The 16,744-nt window shown below is 38.5% G+C and overlaps 1 protein-coding gene across 4 annotated transcripts in view; it reads right to left on the bottom strand.

Moving 5' to 3' along the window:
- The window catches only part of DNAAF9 (dynein axonemal assembly factor 9), a 169,263-nt gene that overhangs the window by 128,683 nt on the left and 23,836 nt on the right, over positions 1–16,744 (bottom strand). For all 4 annotated transcript variants that reach the window (XM_007497284.3, XM_056802255.1, XM_056802257.1 and 1 more), the window contains one exon: positions 5,486–5,605. In XM_007497284.3, the coding sequence (XP_007497346.2) occupies positions 5,486–5,605 (120 nt within the window). The remainder of the gene's footprint in view (positions 1–5,485; positions 5,606–16,744) is intronic.

The following is a 16,744-nucleotide window of genomic DNA, read 5'->3' as shown; positions in this document are numbered from 1 at the left end:
TAGGCACACTAATACACTGCCAGTGGAAATGTGAATTGATCCAACTTCTATGCCAGAGAGAGTACTTAGAAAGTCACTTCAATAATCCAGAGAAGAGGGATTGAGAGACAGTATCTAGAGCTAGATAGATACCATACCCAAATCTATCTCTATCTATCGACCTATTGATCTATTATGCTGAGGCAGAGAAGAATTTGTTCCTACACCTGTTAGCGCAGGGATCCCAAGACATCGTCCTGACTAATACATTCCTAACCCCTTTTTGTGGTAAAAAAGAACTATAAACAAAGTAGGTGCCCATGGACTAGGGAACGGCTGAACAAACTGTGGCACATGAATGGAATGGAACACTAGAGCCGCATAAGTGATGATGAATATGAGAAGCCCCTGGCCTGACTCTCGGTTTTGCCCCCAATCATAGCTGTTTATTCAGCTCTATATTCAAAGCACTGTTCCTTGAGAATGAGAGTCTATGTTATACTGAGCTTTGTATTCTGAAAACTGAGCACAAGGCCTCACACATAGAAAATGTATAATAAATGCTTGTTGAACTGAAAAGATATAGCTCTTAGTTTTCTGCTGTCAACTGTCCCATCCAGCTCCAGGCCTACAATCTGACTGATAAGGGGCCAAGCATTAGGTTTAACTGCAAAAGGGAAAGACAAAGCAGGTCATTATGAAGGAAAAAATATATTACAATCCCAGGAAAAATAGTACTACATGGGGAGAAGCTATTTGCTTATGTTTTCATGGTTAAATGCTTCTCAGATATCAGAGTCTGGGGGCCCTTTGACTTCATTTCATGTGCTCAGAGCAATAAACAGGAGCCCCCGGGGCCCAAACTAGGTTTATTCCTTGGTTCTGAATGCAGGGAAGGCTAGAAGGTAGCAAGAGTCTTTATGGGTAAAAATAACTTCTGGAAATAGATCTTTGGCATCTCTTTGGGCTTCAGGAGAACAATCATGGTGAGTTAAAGCCAAATGATTGAAGCAATTATCAGAGTTCCAGAATGTACCCGATTAAACAGCAGAAGGTTAAGGGAATCATTTCTAGGGCTAAAATGTGTTCTGGCACACAAAAGGCTCATCAGACTTACAATAATGCACACTCCTCCAGAGTGAGCAGAACAGCATAAACGGGCGATTGGACTCATATCTAGAACATGGGAACAACTTTCTACTTGTTAAGAGGACTGGTAGAAGTTATTTCTGGGCTGTCCAGGCCTCTGCTCCTCAACAGCTGTGCCTGACCAACCTACCCAGGGCTCTCAGGGGCAGCAAAGTCCCTGGGAAAGGCCACTGCACTGAAGTCAGCACATTTTGCCTTCATATCACTGGAATATGTTCCTGTTTTTCTTTCTTTCTCTCAGAGACAAGCTTTTCTTGTATTTTTAGCTACTCTATTCCTAGTGGTTTCAGGGTCTAAGCCATCCAAAAGCCCATTTTTATAGCCTCTTTGAAAAAATATTCATCAAAAAGAGGGAGACAAAGGACAAGACAAGACCATGGGGGGAAACTCAATGTAGAATTCAGACATCAGTAAACAGCAAATAAAGTCAAATCAAATAGTAAATAAAAGAGAAATTTAATAAATAAAGGAAAGGACTGATATATGCTTTATGGTAACCAAGGTTTTTAATCCAAGTATTATCGCCATTTAAATTTGCCTTCATTTATAGGATTGTAGTAACTGTACAGGCTATTATTCTGACTCTGCTTTGTTTAATATAAATCACTTTCTACAGGTCTTCCCATATTCCTTAAATTCTTCATATTTGTTGTTCTTTATGGAGCAATAATATTTCACAATATTGATATACCACAGTTTGCTTGTCCATTCCCTAATCCTAGGGGACAAGATTTATTCTGTTTTAAAAAAATATTATAAATAGAGCTGCTATCAATCTTTTCATATAGGATTTTTAAATTTCCTGTTGATCAATAACCACTGTTGAAATATCAACCCAATAATTGGGTCACTGGGTTAAAGGGAAGAAATAATAAATTGTTCCACAAAATGTTTGGGCTAACAGCTCTACCCAATTAGTTCAACTACCTTTCTACATTTCTCCCAGTGTTGAATTATTCCTTTAATTATCTTTTCTAACTTAATGGCTGTGAAGGAAAACTTTGGGGTTGTTTTAATTTGTATTTATCGAGTTATAATTACTTTAAATACTTTTTTAGATGGCTGTTGATACCACTTCCTCTTTTAGGAACTATTTATTCATATCTTTTGACCATTATTTTAAAAATTGTATCTTTTCCCTATAGACTTGAGAATGAGACTTCCAATAGAAATATTTTATGCAAAGGTTGTTTCCCCAGTCTATATTTTATATATTATTCTAGCTACATTGATTTTATTTATGCAAACGGGAAGGGAAGATTCTTTTTTAAAGCACTAACTCAAGAGGTTTTCACTACCATCTATCTTAAGCTCCCCCACTCCATTAAATTTGGTTTTTCAGAGGTCACTAGGATCCTGCCAATTAAAATGCCCGTTTTTTTAGGGGAGGGGAAGTCTTCACCTTCTTTAACCTCTCTGTAGCATTTTTTTTAGTACTGACCATCCCGCTCCTCTGCATATTCTCTCCTTGGCTTCAGAGGCACTATACTCTTTTGGTCTGAACATGTACAAGGAATGAATTAATAATAATAATACATCTTTTATATAGTGCTCCAAGGCTATAAAATGATTTATAAATATTATCTAATTTGAGGGTAAGTCACTTGACCTCTTTGGGCTGTAAAATTGTAAAATGAAGAAAATGACTAGATGACCTCTAAGGCCTCTCCAAGCTCTAAATGTATGCTCCCATTATCCTCCTAATAACCCTATAAGGGAGGCATAATAAATCATTATTATCTCTCTTTCTCAGAAGAGGAAGCTGTAGCTCCTCTAAGTTAGGTGATTCGACCAAGGTCACAAAGCTAGTCAATATTAAAGTCAAGATTTGAACCCAAGTCTTCTGATTCCAGGTCCATTACACTATGCCATGCTGCCTCCTAGAATATCCAAATAAATTGAAGGATCAGTTGAAAGCGAGATGAGGACAAAATGTGCTGTACATAATTCAGTTTCAAATAATAAACGAGATCATCTGTTGATGGAGGAGAGACTTGAGAAAACTTCTTTAAGGGCAGGCTCTAACCCTAGACATACAAAGGCATACAAGGCCTCTCTCGCTTTGCTCTCTCTTCTCTGCAATCCACCCTTCACACTTGGCCTGGCCACAGGTTTTTATCTGCATAGACCCGCTCAGAAACAATCAGGCTGGTATGCTGGTAGAGTTTGAGCCTTTGGAACCAAAAGATCCAGGGAGAGCCATTTTTTGTTTTTCATCCAGGAGGAAAAAGCCAGATAACTTCTCTGGGACGTTTGGGGGCAAAATGGAAGCTCTTAGAGGAGGGAAAGACTCAGGTGTACGTCTATGGGAAGGCTGTGGTTGGGAACTGGGAGTTGGTGGGGAGTAGGATTAGGAGTGATTAAGAGGCTACGGAGAAAAGTGACTTAAAAAATAACAACACAGGGAAGCTAGGTGGTACAAAGAATAGAGAGCCAGGCCTGGGTTCAAATCTAACCTCAGCTACTTCCTAGCTGTATGGTGACCCTGGGCAAGTCCTTTAACCCCCATTGCCTAGCCCTCTGCAAAGCCCTTCTGTTCTAGCTTTACTACTAGGACAGAAAGCAAAAGTTTAGAAAAATAATAATAATGTAACATGAAATCTAGTATTGTGCTTGGAGTAAAGAGATTCAACACACTCAAATTCTTCTAAATCACCATTATATATCCCAAGGGTTTCCACATCAGTAGCCTTATGACTTCAGGCAATTTAAACCAAGTGGAACCAATCAGAGTGAGACTGAGTTTATTCAGAATAGCATGGAAATGGGCTGCTCATAGAGAGAAAATATCACCTTGATTTCAGTTGTGTTTTTTATAATGAAATGTGTGGCTTGTCTGGAGAGTTGCATATATGTTTTTATTTTTAAAAATCTTTACTTTAAACAGAATTGGTACTGTTCTAAGGCAAAAACAGGTAAGGGCTAGGCAATGGCAGTTAAGTGGCTTGCCCAGAGTTATTCAGTTAAGAAGTGTCTGGGGGGCAGCTGGATAGCTCAGTGGATTGAGAGCCAGGCCTAGAGATGGGAGGTCCTGGGTTCAAATGTGGCCTCAGACACTTCCCAGCTGTGTGACCCTGGGCAAGTCACTTGACCCCCATTTCCTAGCCCTTACCCCTCTTCTGCCTTGGAACCAATACACAGTATTGATTCCAAGATGGAAGGTAAGGGTTTAAAAAAAAAAAGGAAGTGTCTGAATCTGATTTGAATCCAGGACCTCCAGTCTCTAGGCCTGGCTCTCAATCCATTGAGCCATCTATCGGTGCCCTGTATATATGTTTAATGAAGTTTATAGCAATATCTAAAGGAGCTCAAACAAAAACAAGACTGTGCAAATCAACCCTTAGATTAATATAAATCACAGGAGAGGAATTTTTAAAATTAAAACTAAAGTCACATTTATAGATATTACAAAGAATTCTGTTTTAGGATTTAAAAAAATACATCAGATTACTTTCCGTTTCTCCTTTTTGCATTTTCTCACTTACTCGTAAAAAGGAGACATGGACAGTATCTAGACAATATCCATGAAGAACTTTCACCCTCAGAGGGTACCTCGCCACCAGACTCCAGTCAGATATTTCCTTCGGTACCCCATGCTTATTTGCCTTTCCCAGTGGCTTCTGCCCCAACTGGCAGAGAAGTCATAAAGCTAAGTAGATGATGCAGAGTCAATCCCCAGGCAACAGCCTGAAGCTCTACTAACACAGGCACCTGCAAGAGGCACGGCAGGAAAGAGAGAGCTGATGATGCTAGCGCCTGCATTTGCACTGAGAGTGGTACGGAAAACCACCTCTAAAGACACTGCCATCAGAAGGGAACTTTGCTCCTACACTGAGGTTCAAGGCCGACTCCTTCCTCTAAGGGCGGTCTTGCAGCGTTCTCTTCTAAGCACAGGTGAGGAGACAAGCTTGCACAGGAAAGCGGTCGTCACGCAGGCTCACAAGTCAGCCTGAGAGAAGATTCTCTCCCAACAGGTCTCATTGCCTAAATTGGTGGGAGGTAAACACTCGTAGGAGTGCAGAGGTAGTTCATAATTAAAAAGAAACCAGGACCTTATTAAAGGGATCTGGAACCACTAATTGATGTTTACTTTTTCCCACTAAAGTTCATTTATTTCCCAATAGGTAGCTTGTGGCTACCTATTTGGTACCATTTAGCAGGTGGACAGGAGTTAAAGAGAAAATGGAGAATGATGCATGCAGCATCAGTAAATAAGAGCATGATTATTTAAAATAACCAGAGTATGATTCAGGGCGTTTATTAATGACCCAAGAAACAGTCTAGAAAATGAAAGTTTTATAGAAATAAAAACTTCTCTTTCTTCACATATGAAAAGAAACTAGCATGCACTACTTACCATCGAGGACTTCTTCAGTAAACCCTGGCCTCTCGGCGTCACTGGCACTGTGGCTGTACAAACCAAACAGAAGGTAATTTGCCAGCTCCCTGCAGCCTTCGTTGTATCTGCTGTCAATTCCTACAAGAGAAAGAAGTCCGTAAGCAGTTGTCTTTTTGAACATGGAGGGCAATGAGAGGCCCGGTGAACTGGCGTCATTTAGCACTGCCCTGTAGGTGCAGTGCCAGCAAAGAGACAGGAACTAAAAAGCAACCTTCTAGACCAACTTCACTTCTGGGGAGCCAAGCTCAGAAAACCTCTGAAAGGTTAGGAATGCTCAAGGGAAAGCACCTAAGTCAGAGCTAAAGGCCTCCAAACAGGCCCTGCCTCTCCAGCCCTCTTGGTGCTTATAGCCCGATGCTATGTATTACTGAACTGGATCATGGGCAGACAGTAATTCGATGAAACCATAAAACATGTCCTGACTCCTGCTACGGCAGCCTGGACACCCAGAGAACTTCGGAGAGATTCTTAGGTGGGCTAGTTATAGGGTTAGGAGGAACTGTGAGTTGTAAAGGGCGCTGTAGGAAGGACACTGGGGATTGTGGGACCAACAAAAACCAAGAGTTTCAGATATTTATCAAGGTGAGATAAATGAGATTAAGCAATAAGGCCTAAAGCAAGGAAGGATGCCAAGAAAACTGGCCCATGATTACTGCTTCCAGTAACTACTTCATCAGTCCTCTCCATCCCACTATCCTAGTTTGGGCCTTGACTCATGTGCATTTGTTTATTCACCACCATGTTTTGGGCCAAATCACAAATCCACTTTCTCAGGCCCATGTACAAACACAGTCTTTGATTTGTGAGTGTGGGTGGGAGAGTGAAAAGCTAGATCATGAGTATCTGGGATAAGGAGGATCGTGTAGGGGTGAATGAGGGGGAAGAGGTAGGCTCAGAAGAAGAACTGTGGCTGCAGACAGAGATTACTTGGCATGAGAACCAAGGAAGGCCAAAGAAAAGAAAAGGACCATAAGAAAGGAATGGGAAATCTGGTCTCACCATCTTCACTCTTCAGATGAGCCAGATGGGAGCTCCAAGTCGTCTCTAGGAGACGACCTGCTTCATCCTAAAGCCAAAGGTTGGAACAAGTAGGATCTAGAGGAGACTTGGGCTTGAATGCCTTTATAGCTTGCAATAAGAAGACACAAATGGAGCAGGGTCTGTCACACATAGTTTCAACATAATACGGGAACCCTGAAATACCATGGTGAAGAGTCAGGGTCCAAATGAGATTTTGTAAGACTGGAAGAGCCAGAAAGCTGTGAAAGAATGGACAAAGAGAAAGGTAAAAGTGAGGGTCAAGATGTAACAAGCTAACTTGGCTTCATCTAGTAAAAGGCTAACAAAGGATTCTGTTCTATTCAGTTAATAAATTCCATAGCCTATAATATTCAAACACCAAATGCCACAAGGACAAGAGGAATGGAAGGGTAGCTATTGCCATTCTGGTTGGAAAAACAGATCAGTAACTGAAAAATCAGAATACCTCATAATTCAAGAAACTCTGCATGCCAAAGTCTTTCATTAAGTCTCATATCTGCCTGACAAATAAGGCTTCTCTGACCCTGGGTGTTTATTAACTACACAATCCACATTCCTAACATGCATAGTAGGGACTGCATCGTTGGCATTCTTGAATAGGAAAAATACCTTGACCAGGACAGAGAGCCTTAGAATTTGATCTTTGCTCATCACTCTTGCCATTTGTACACAAAAATGGGGTACCTCAATGCCATCAACTGTGGCCTGTTTGTCCAGTCTGGATGGAAGAGTAGTGAAAAGACAGACCATTCTACAATAGTAAATGGAGTGTTTGGTTCCTAAGTAAATGCATAAGTAGACTTTTAATTGACTTCTTCATGAGCTTTTTGCACAAATGCAACCAGCTTACCACCCCTTCCAGGAAAGACTAAAACACTGTGTTAGCCTAGACAACATATTTGCAGGACACATGTTATAAATATACAGGAAGTGCAAACATGTAGCATTTAGATATTCTCAGATGCTCTCTTATCTGTCTCCCTAACAGTTTTCCCCAAAATTAAATGTTCTGGTCTTATCTCAAGAATCTCAAGTATTTTGACAAAAATCTCAAAGAATCCCCAATGAACTTAGGATCCTTAACTACCATAAGTAGAATGGGGGCAATCAGGGCTTTGTCCTAGGGAAACATTGCATTTCCTCCCCAGGGCTATCCAGAGAATAGCTAGATTGTGCCTTTCGGTTCTCTTCTGGCTTGTACCCCATGGTCCCTCTTTCTCACTTTGCTCCAGAGCATTCCTAGGGTTCTTTTACTGTGGTGTTCCTCTCTCATGGACTGCCTTTTCCACCTATAACTTTCTTGGGGCTAAAGCTCTCTCCCACTTCCCCTCCTACTCTATCTCAGAATGACTACATCCATACTAGACTATTCTCAACATTGCCACCCTTCTCCAAAAGCTGTTTTTGCCCCAAGGGAAAACATTTCTACTTGGGGCTCTGATGCCTACTTGTCTTATGGACCAGGCAAAGACTTGCTCTCTCTCAGTCACATTGCCAGAGAAAAGAACCATAGCCTGAATCTGTCCTCTTAAGTGCAACTTTAAAAATAAGGTTAATTGGTTTGCATTTCCTTCCAGCTAATATGTTCTTGCCTGAACTTTCCTAACAAAGTAATCCTGTGACCTAATTCTTTTGCCTAAGACTACATGATTATACAGTAGCTCAGAAGGAAGCTCAAGACACTCCTTAAACCAGAGAGAACTTATCTACAGAAAAATGAAAACCCCAGAAGAGCTGCCTTTGGGATCTAAGGTTCTCACAGAGCATTTTTGTCAAATCCCTTCAGAATATACAAAGTCTGGCAGGAGCCAAAAGAATTTGCCTCATCATAAATAACATTCTTGGCATGTCCAGAATGTGATGACATTTCTTCTCTGACCTAGGGATGACTTCCTGTGGTAACTATGGAAATTGCATACAAAATGAAATCTGCTGGGGACATGTGGAGTTTAAGTAGCTGACAGTCATCCAAGAGACGATACCCATAAAATGGCTGATGTATAGATTTGGGAGTGACCTGCAAAATTGATTCTTAAAACCACAGAAGCTGATTATATCTCCAAAAAGAAAGATTATAAAGAAAGAGGGACCAAGATGGAGCCTTGGGGAATGTCTATAGATATATGAAAATAGGGATATTCTGAAAAATATTTAGGAATCACCATCACATCATAGTAATCAAATGAACAATCAATAAGCATGTATTAGGTCCTGTGTAAATGTTATAGATATAAAAGCAAAGATGAAACAGTCTCTGTCCTCAAAGACCTTACCCTCTAATAGGGAAGACAATCTATACATATATGAGTATATATAGAATAAGTACAAAAGGAAGACAAGGTAAGTTTTGAGTAGAAAAACATCAGTAGCTAGGGCAATTGAGAAAGGTTTTATGTAGAAGGTAGCATTTGAGCTGAATTTTGAAGGAAACTAGGATCTGCTAGAACCAAAGTTCACAAGTTATCAACCACTATTGGCATTTGATCTTATTTTTTCCTTTTGTAAACCTGACCACTGTAACCTTAATAAAACCATAAACTTGGTCATTTATAAACTTGATTGCAAACTGATCAAAACTGAAGTTATATTAAACACTTAGAATTTAAAAAAATTTGCTTTGAGGAAAAAAAGAAGAAAAAGTGGCTATCTTAAAACAAGACACCAGACTGAGACTGAATTAGTACTTTTGCTTTTAAAAATGAAGTTATTTATATCAGCAGAGAAGCTAAAATGATAATGTAGAAGGTATATTATATACAGAGAGAGAGAGAGAGAGAAAGAGAGAGAGCAAGAGTACATATATTATGTATATCTACTATTTTTGAAACTTTTAATCCAAGGATTGCCTAAGGACTCCAGCTCAAGTCTATGAAATAATCTATTCACAGTATCTAGGTATGAAAATAAAATAAAACTGAATTTGAAAAAAGAACATCTCGGCATCTCAGTACTAAATCTTTGGGATATTAACAATCCCTATCTTCAACAATGAAAAAACTGAAAAAAAAAGAAGCTTTTCTCATGGATCAAATGATCTAGACATAGATTATTCTTTTTTTTTTTTTAATTTTTATTTGGTCATTTCCAAACATTATTCATTGGAAACAAAGATCATTTTCTTTTCTTCCCTCCCCCCTCCCTCCACCTCTCCCACAGCTGACACGCAATTCCACTGGGTATCACATGTGTTCTTGATTCAAACCCATTTCCATGTTGTTGGTATTTGCATTAGAGTGTTCATTCAGAGTCTCTCCTCAGTCGTATCCCCTCCACCCCTGTAGTCAAACAGTTGCTTTTTGTCGGTGTTTTTACTCCCACAGTTTATCTAGACGTAGATTATTCTAAGGAGCATTAATTTAGAGCTAGAAGAGTGCAGAAATCATCTAGTGTAGCCTCTTCATTTTAAGCACTAAGAAAGTGAGCCTCAAAGAACTTATAAAACCTTGTCCAAGGTCACATACAAAGTCAGCCGACTTGGGCTCCAAGCTTAGTTCTTTTCATTAAACTGCTGGTCAAAGACTTAAGTCTGGGACTTTGAGTCACACTCAAAGTAAGACTCATAGCCTTAGTCAAAGGGCTTCATTTATCCCATCCCAAAATAAAAGATGTGATGTGCCCAGGATCACAATGGAAGCTACAGAAAGATATGAATTCAGTTGGCCTGAATCAAAATTTCACAGTCTTTCTGCTCTGTCTATTGGTACCATGCAAAATCTCCAAAATGACATTGGGCAAGGAAATCTTCTTTTTAAAAATTTTTTTTTTAATTTGGTCAATTTCAAACATTATTCCTTGGTTCCTTGGTTACAAAAATCATTTTCTATTCCTCCCTCCCCTCCCCCAACCCCTCCCATAGCCTACGTGTAATTCCACTGGGTATTACATGTGCCCTTGATCAGAACCCATTTCCATGTTGTTGGTGTTTGCATTAGGATGATAATTTAGAGTCTACATCCTCAACCATGTATTCAAGTAGTTGTTTCTACTCCCACAGTTTTTCCTCTGGATGTGGATAGTGGTTTTTCTCATAGATCCCTCCAAGTTGTTCAGGATCACTGAATTGCCACTAATGGAGAAGTTCATTACATTCAATTGTACCACAGTGTATCAGTCTCTGTGTAAAATATTCTCCTGAATATTTTAATAAAGCAGAACCAGCTCCTTTCACTCAGCATCAATTCCTGGAGGTCTTTCCAGTTCACGTGGAATTCTTCCAGTTCATTATTCCTTTGAGCACAATAGTATTCCATCACCAACAGATAACACAATTTGTTCAGCCATTCCCCAACTGAAGGGCATCCCCTCATTTTCCAACTTTTTGCCACCACAAAGAATGCAGCTATGAATATTCTTGTACGTGGGCAAGGAAATCTTTGGGCTTAAAAATGAGAGTAACAAAGTCACTTTGTAGATTTTTCAGAAAGAGAGGTCAATAAACAGTGCCTACACGAGGAACAGTTAGCACTACTAGCATCCACTATAAAGAATCTCTAAGATGACTCTTGGAAATGTGCTCAGTTCTGGCTTAGTGTACTTAATGCAACCCCACCACCTGTACGAATTTTGCTGTTATTCTTTTTACCAGTGGGACATCTGACCCAACTACTGTAGCCTTTCACAGACTGACAGGTTAGGTTATATCCCATCTCTAGTAACAATGGGAATAAGGAAAAGGTAGGATAAATGTCCTGAGGAAAGTTACCATAGAATTGTAGATTTAGTGAAGGGATTTTAAGAACTCTGCAGTCCAGACTTCTTTGATGTTTGCACAAGACATCCCATTTCCCATATCTATACATTTTCACTAGCTTTACCCTATGCCTAGAATTCTCTTTCCTTTTATCTCCATTTTCTGGATTCCCTGGCTTCCTTCAAGTTCCAGTTAAAATCCCACCTTCTTCAAGAAGCCTTTGTTGATTGCCCCTTAATGCTAATGCCTTCTCTCTGGTGATTATCTCCAATTATCCTGCATATATTTTGTTTGTACATAGTTGTTTTCATATTGTTTCCTTGTGAGGCAGTGGCTATCTTTTGATTTTCTAGCTTAGCAAAATGTCCTGCACATAGCAGGCACTTCTGAGGCCAAGAGAGGTTAAGTGACTTGCCCAGAGTCACACAGTTGGTAAATGTTTAGTTAGGATTCAAACCCAGGTAATTCCTGGTTTTGAATTCAGAGCTCTATCCACTACATTATACTGCCTTCCAAAGGAAGTATTTTCTACTGGTAAGGATAGTGCCTCTTTGGAGGTTTTCACAAGGGTCTAAGAGGCACAATGGTCCAGAATGGTTTGAAACTATCTAGAGGAAGAAAGATCTAAATGAATTCAGATCTATCTCGTCCTAGAATTCCTTGGCCTTTGGACTGAGACATCTTTGTCTTAAGAATCATCTCCCTCAGCCAAGGTTGCAGTATCTCAGGTTCCAGGAAGCAATGTCAGGATATTATTGGTTTTCAAACTTTAATATATCCAAATATCTTCAATCAAGAGATGATGTCCCTTCTCTTCTCATTCTCTTTTTTCCCTCCCATTACTTCCCTCTGTCTCTCCAACTATGTTCTTTGTTCCAAACTAACAACATCCACAAATTCTTGGTCAAAAGAACTATAGAGTTAGGACATAACATTTCTTAACTTCACTGAGGGTTTCACATTTTGTTTAATGGAGGGACTATTTGACAATTTCATGAGAATTCTCTCTTTAATAATTTAAAGTTGTATGGTTTGATATAAAATTTTAAGGAATTGCATACCAAGCAAACCACCTGAATGAAACCAACAGAAGTTAATTTTATATTCCATTACATCTGGGTGCCACCCAGTTAATATACTGACAGATTTTTAAGATTATATATTCTGCAACAGACATAGTTCTGAGCATTTATTAAAATTTGAAATTTATAATTTTTTTAAAAGGAATAAATTTATAAATCTATGTGGGGCATACTTCTGGATCTGGAGTACTGCTCTGAGAACCATGCTGGCCTTAGCTGCAAGGATACAAGTTTGAATCACAGACTGATGAATTTGTAATTCTAAATTTAAAACTAAAGAGTAGCATTTCAGATCCTGAGCTAGACAGGCCTCAGAATCTGTCTTCCCAGCCCAATCTAGAAATCATATCTATACATCATTGATAAAGGTCAACCATACTCCACTTAAAAATTTAAAATGTCTCTCTTTCACATCAGTGTATTTACAATTTTGTTGTAGAATTTTGGTTTTGTATGAGTGTGCTCTTACAATAATGACCAATATGGAAGTAGGTTTTGCATGACAATAAAAATAAATATTTTTTAAATTTAATAAGGGTAGCTAGGTAACACAGTGGATAGAGAACCAGGCCTGGAGTCAGGAGGCCCTGGGTTCATTTCTACCTGTGTAATCCTGGACAAGCCATTTAACCTCTAGCCCTTGTTCTCCTCTGCCTTGAAGTAGCTACTTATCAATGATTCTAAGACTAAAAGGTAAGGGTTTAAAAATGATGGGGAATTCATCTTTCTATGAGTCATCATTGACTAGTTCCAGTGAGTAACTTTGAAACATTTTAAAGAAGAATATCAATAAAATCATTGGTCTGGACTCCTAAAAGGGAAACTATTCTATTCTATCTAAAACAGCCATAGGAGGTATCCAATAATGAAATGAACATCACAAACTGTTCAATTGGAAGCAAAATTACAACTAGACAAGGATGCTATCCACAACTCAGGTCCGATTTGATAACTTCAATTTCCTTCCAATCTATGACTATGAAACATATTTCCAGGTAATTTCTAAATGTTGGTACTAGCTCTGCCTTTGGGAGCAATGGCACCAAATTCAAACAGAAAAGGGTGCCTTGTTGCTGCATACTGACTTAGAAAACCACAAATTAACATTATCTATGTTGTACTGTATCTTTATTTATTCAAAGCTTCCAATTACATTTTAATATGATCCATATGATATGAACTTTGTGTGGAGTTTTGAGGGCTCTTTTCAGGAAGTGGATTTGATATTTCTACTATGGAGCACCAAAGAGCAAGGTTTCTCCCTTTTCTACATGGCAGTACTTCATCTGTCCGAAGACATCTATCATGACTCCCTAAATCTTTTCTTCACTACACTAACTCACCCCAGTTTTTCCATCTATTCCTTAAAAGAAATAGTTTTCAGATTTCTCTTCATCTTGGCCACTCTCTTCTGGATACATTCCAGGTTGTTGATCTGATTCTTAAAATATGACATCAGAACAGAATGTGGAATGCTATCTAAGCAGCACAAAACACAACTGATTACCTTACTCCTTTTGTTAATCTTTGATTGAACAGATTGCAATTATATAAGTTTTATTTTTCGCACATGAAATCTAAAAAACAATCAACAGGCTAGACTAGTAGACCATATCTATACTACTATGTCCAGTTCTAGACATTTTATAGAACCTACAAGTAAAGCATTTCTAGAGGAATGATAAGCATTCATTCAGCACTTACTATGTGCAAAGCATTGGGCTAAATGCTGGCAAAATGAATAGAAAAGTAAGACAGTTCCTGCTCTCAAAGTACGCAGCAACCCAAACAGAAGGTTTCAGCCATAAATCAGATGGAAAGTCCCATGATCCTTAGTGTACAGAGGCAAAGCAGAGGTGAATGCTTCTCCTTTAAAGTCATTTCTACTAATAAAATGTTTCTACTTCCTGATGTTGAACCACTTGACAGTGCCAAGGACTTTGGTGACAGCTACTAGAGGAGGGCAAACAGGATAGTAAGGGGAATGGAGGCTAAGGAGCTGGAGATGTTTGGCCTTGAGAAAAGAAAACAGGTGATTACTACCAACAAGAATAACATGGAAAAGAGAAATTTGACTCATCCTGACTAGGGGCAATGTGTGAAAGTTTCAGAGAAGTAAATTCCACATTAGTATAAAGAACCATTTCTTAGTCATCAAGTCTTGACAGAAGTGGGATGAGCTGTGTAAAAAAGGGAGGCAGTGATTTCTCCAGCCCTGGAGAATTCTAAGCAGAATTGGGATAACTGCATGGCAAAAGTGTTATAGGGGGGATTCCTGCTTAGGTTTGGATCAAACGGTTTGGATCAAACAAGATGCCCTCTGAGATCTATTCCAACTCTATAATTCTAAGTTTTACATAAGTTCATTATAAACTTCTAATTCAATTAAAAACCTTTTGGATCTTTTTCACAAAAATTACTTTTTATCAGGTTCTATTATTCAATTTTCATGTAGTTTCAATTGATTTTTTTAGAATCTAAATGTGAATTTACTTATATCCTGGCTATTATTTTTAATGTTTATGAATTTTATATTTTCCTCTGAGTCTTAGTTTGGATACTTAAAAAAAACATGCCAATTTTTTTAAAAGTAGACATACCACAAAGCATATTGCCCAAAACCATTAAACAAAACAACAGGCTAATGACTGGGATACAGTCATGAAGCTATACAGACCACACAGGACTGACCTTCTCACCAAAAATATGGTCAGGGACAGAGCCTGGCACAAAGTTCTAATTCTGGAAATATAGTTGGAAAGGTGAATAAGTTAAAAAAAACAACTACACCCACCAATATAAAGTTATTGCAAACCTGATTCCATAATAATTCAAGCAGAGACTAAAGAGAAAAATGGATTTTCTATAAGGGTTACATGAATATGTAGAATAATTGGAAGCAATTGTAGGATGATGTAGTATGAACACTGTAATGGGAGAGAAGAAGCAAGTGTCCCTTCAGAACCTTAAAGCCTTCAAAGATACTGAGGAAATAAAATAAGAAAAACAGAGATCCATGAGGGTTGTGAATAAGATGGATTTATTCTATCCTGATGGTTTTAAGAGGGGGAAAAGAAGGGAAAGTAAAAGAAGAATTATACTAATGTAAATAGAGGGAGATAGGAATAAAAATTGGGGTACATAAGAAAAATTTATACAGAGGAAGAGGGATGAATGGGATAAGCATTTTATTTATTTATCTATCTATCTATCTATCTATCTATCTATCTATCTATCTATCTATCTATTTATTTATTTATTTGTTTGTTTGTTTATTTATTTGTTTTTAAACCCTTACCTTCCATCTTGGAGTCAATACTGTGTATTGGCTCCAAGGCAGAAGAGTGGTAAGGGCTAGGCAATGGGGGTTAAGTGACTTGCCCAGGGTCACACAGCTGGGAAGTGTCTGAGGCCAGATTTGAACCTAGGACCTCCCATCTCTAGGCCTGGCTCTCAATCCACTGAGCTACTCAGCTGCCCTGGGATAAGCATTTTATTTGAACTGAGAAGAGTTAAAAACACACACACACACACACACACACAAAGTCTGATTTAGAAATATATTGAACTTGACAGGGAAAAAGCAAAAGACAAGGAGAGAGGAAAGAAAGGTACAAGAAGGAAGACTGAATTGAGAAGAGGACAGTTGTAAGTAAAAACTGCAATTTTGGAGGATGGATCAAATCAGGGAGATAGTAGTAAAAAGAAAAAGTGTAAAAACCAGGCTATAGGCTTGAAGGAAAAAAAAAAAACTTGTTATAGATAACAAGTAATTATCAGATTCCTTCTCATTCTTCATTCCTATCATCTTTGTAAAGAGCAGGTAGAGGAAAAAGCATACAAGAGAGGAAAAAGTATAAGAGATTTAATGGAGGGAAATACACATCAACAAGTATAACAATGAACATGAATGGGTTAAACTATTCACAGAATTTCAGAATGAATTATAAAGCAGAATCTAATGATAAGTTGTTTACTAAAAATTTTTTTTGAAATGTGAAGGTTCACACAATTTAATTCAGGGGGGAGGACCTGGGGAGAAGGAAACAAAATTTATCAAGTGCCTGTTATGTATCAGGCACTGTTAAACACTTTACAAATATCATCTCACTTGCTCCTCTAACGACCCTCTAAACCTCTAAAGTCAGTGCTGTTAGGATCCTCATTTTAGAAATAAGAAAACTAAGGCAGATAGAGGTAGACTTGCCCAGGTTCACACAGCCAGGAAGTGTCTGAGTTCAGATTTGAACTCCAGTCTTCCTGACTTTGGGTTCAGAATGTATTATGCTTCAGGCAAAATAAAACACTATGTATGTATAGCAATCATGATGTTAGACAATGCAATGGTAAAAATAGACATGGTTAAGACAGATAAGCAGAGAAAGTATGCTATACCAAAATTAT

This window comes from Monodelphis domestica, chromosome 6 (assembly GCF_027887165.1).
Source record: "Monodelphis domestica isolate mMonDom1 chromosome 6, mMonDom1.pri, whole genome shotgun sequence".
NCBI lineage: Eukaryota > Metazoa > Chordata > Mammalia > Didelphimorphia > Didelphidae > Monodelphis > Monodelphis domestica.
The sequence above is the reverse complement of the archived record's forward strand: the minus strand, read 5'-3'. Positions and strand labels throughout refer to the sequence as shown.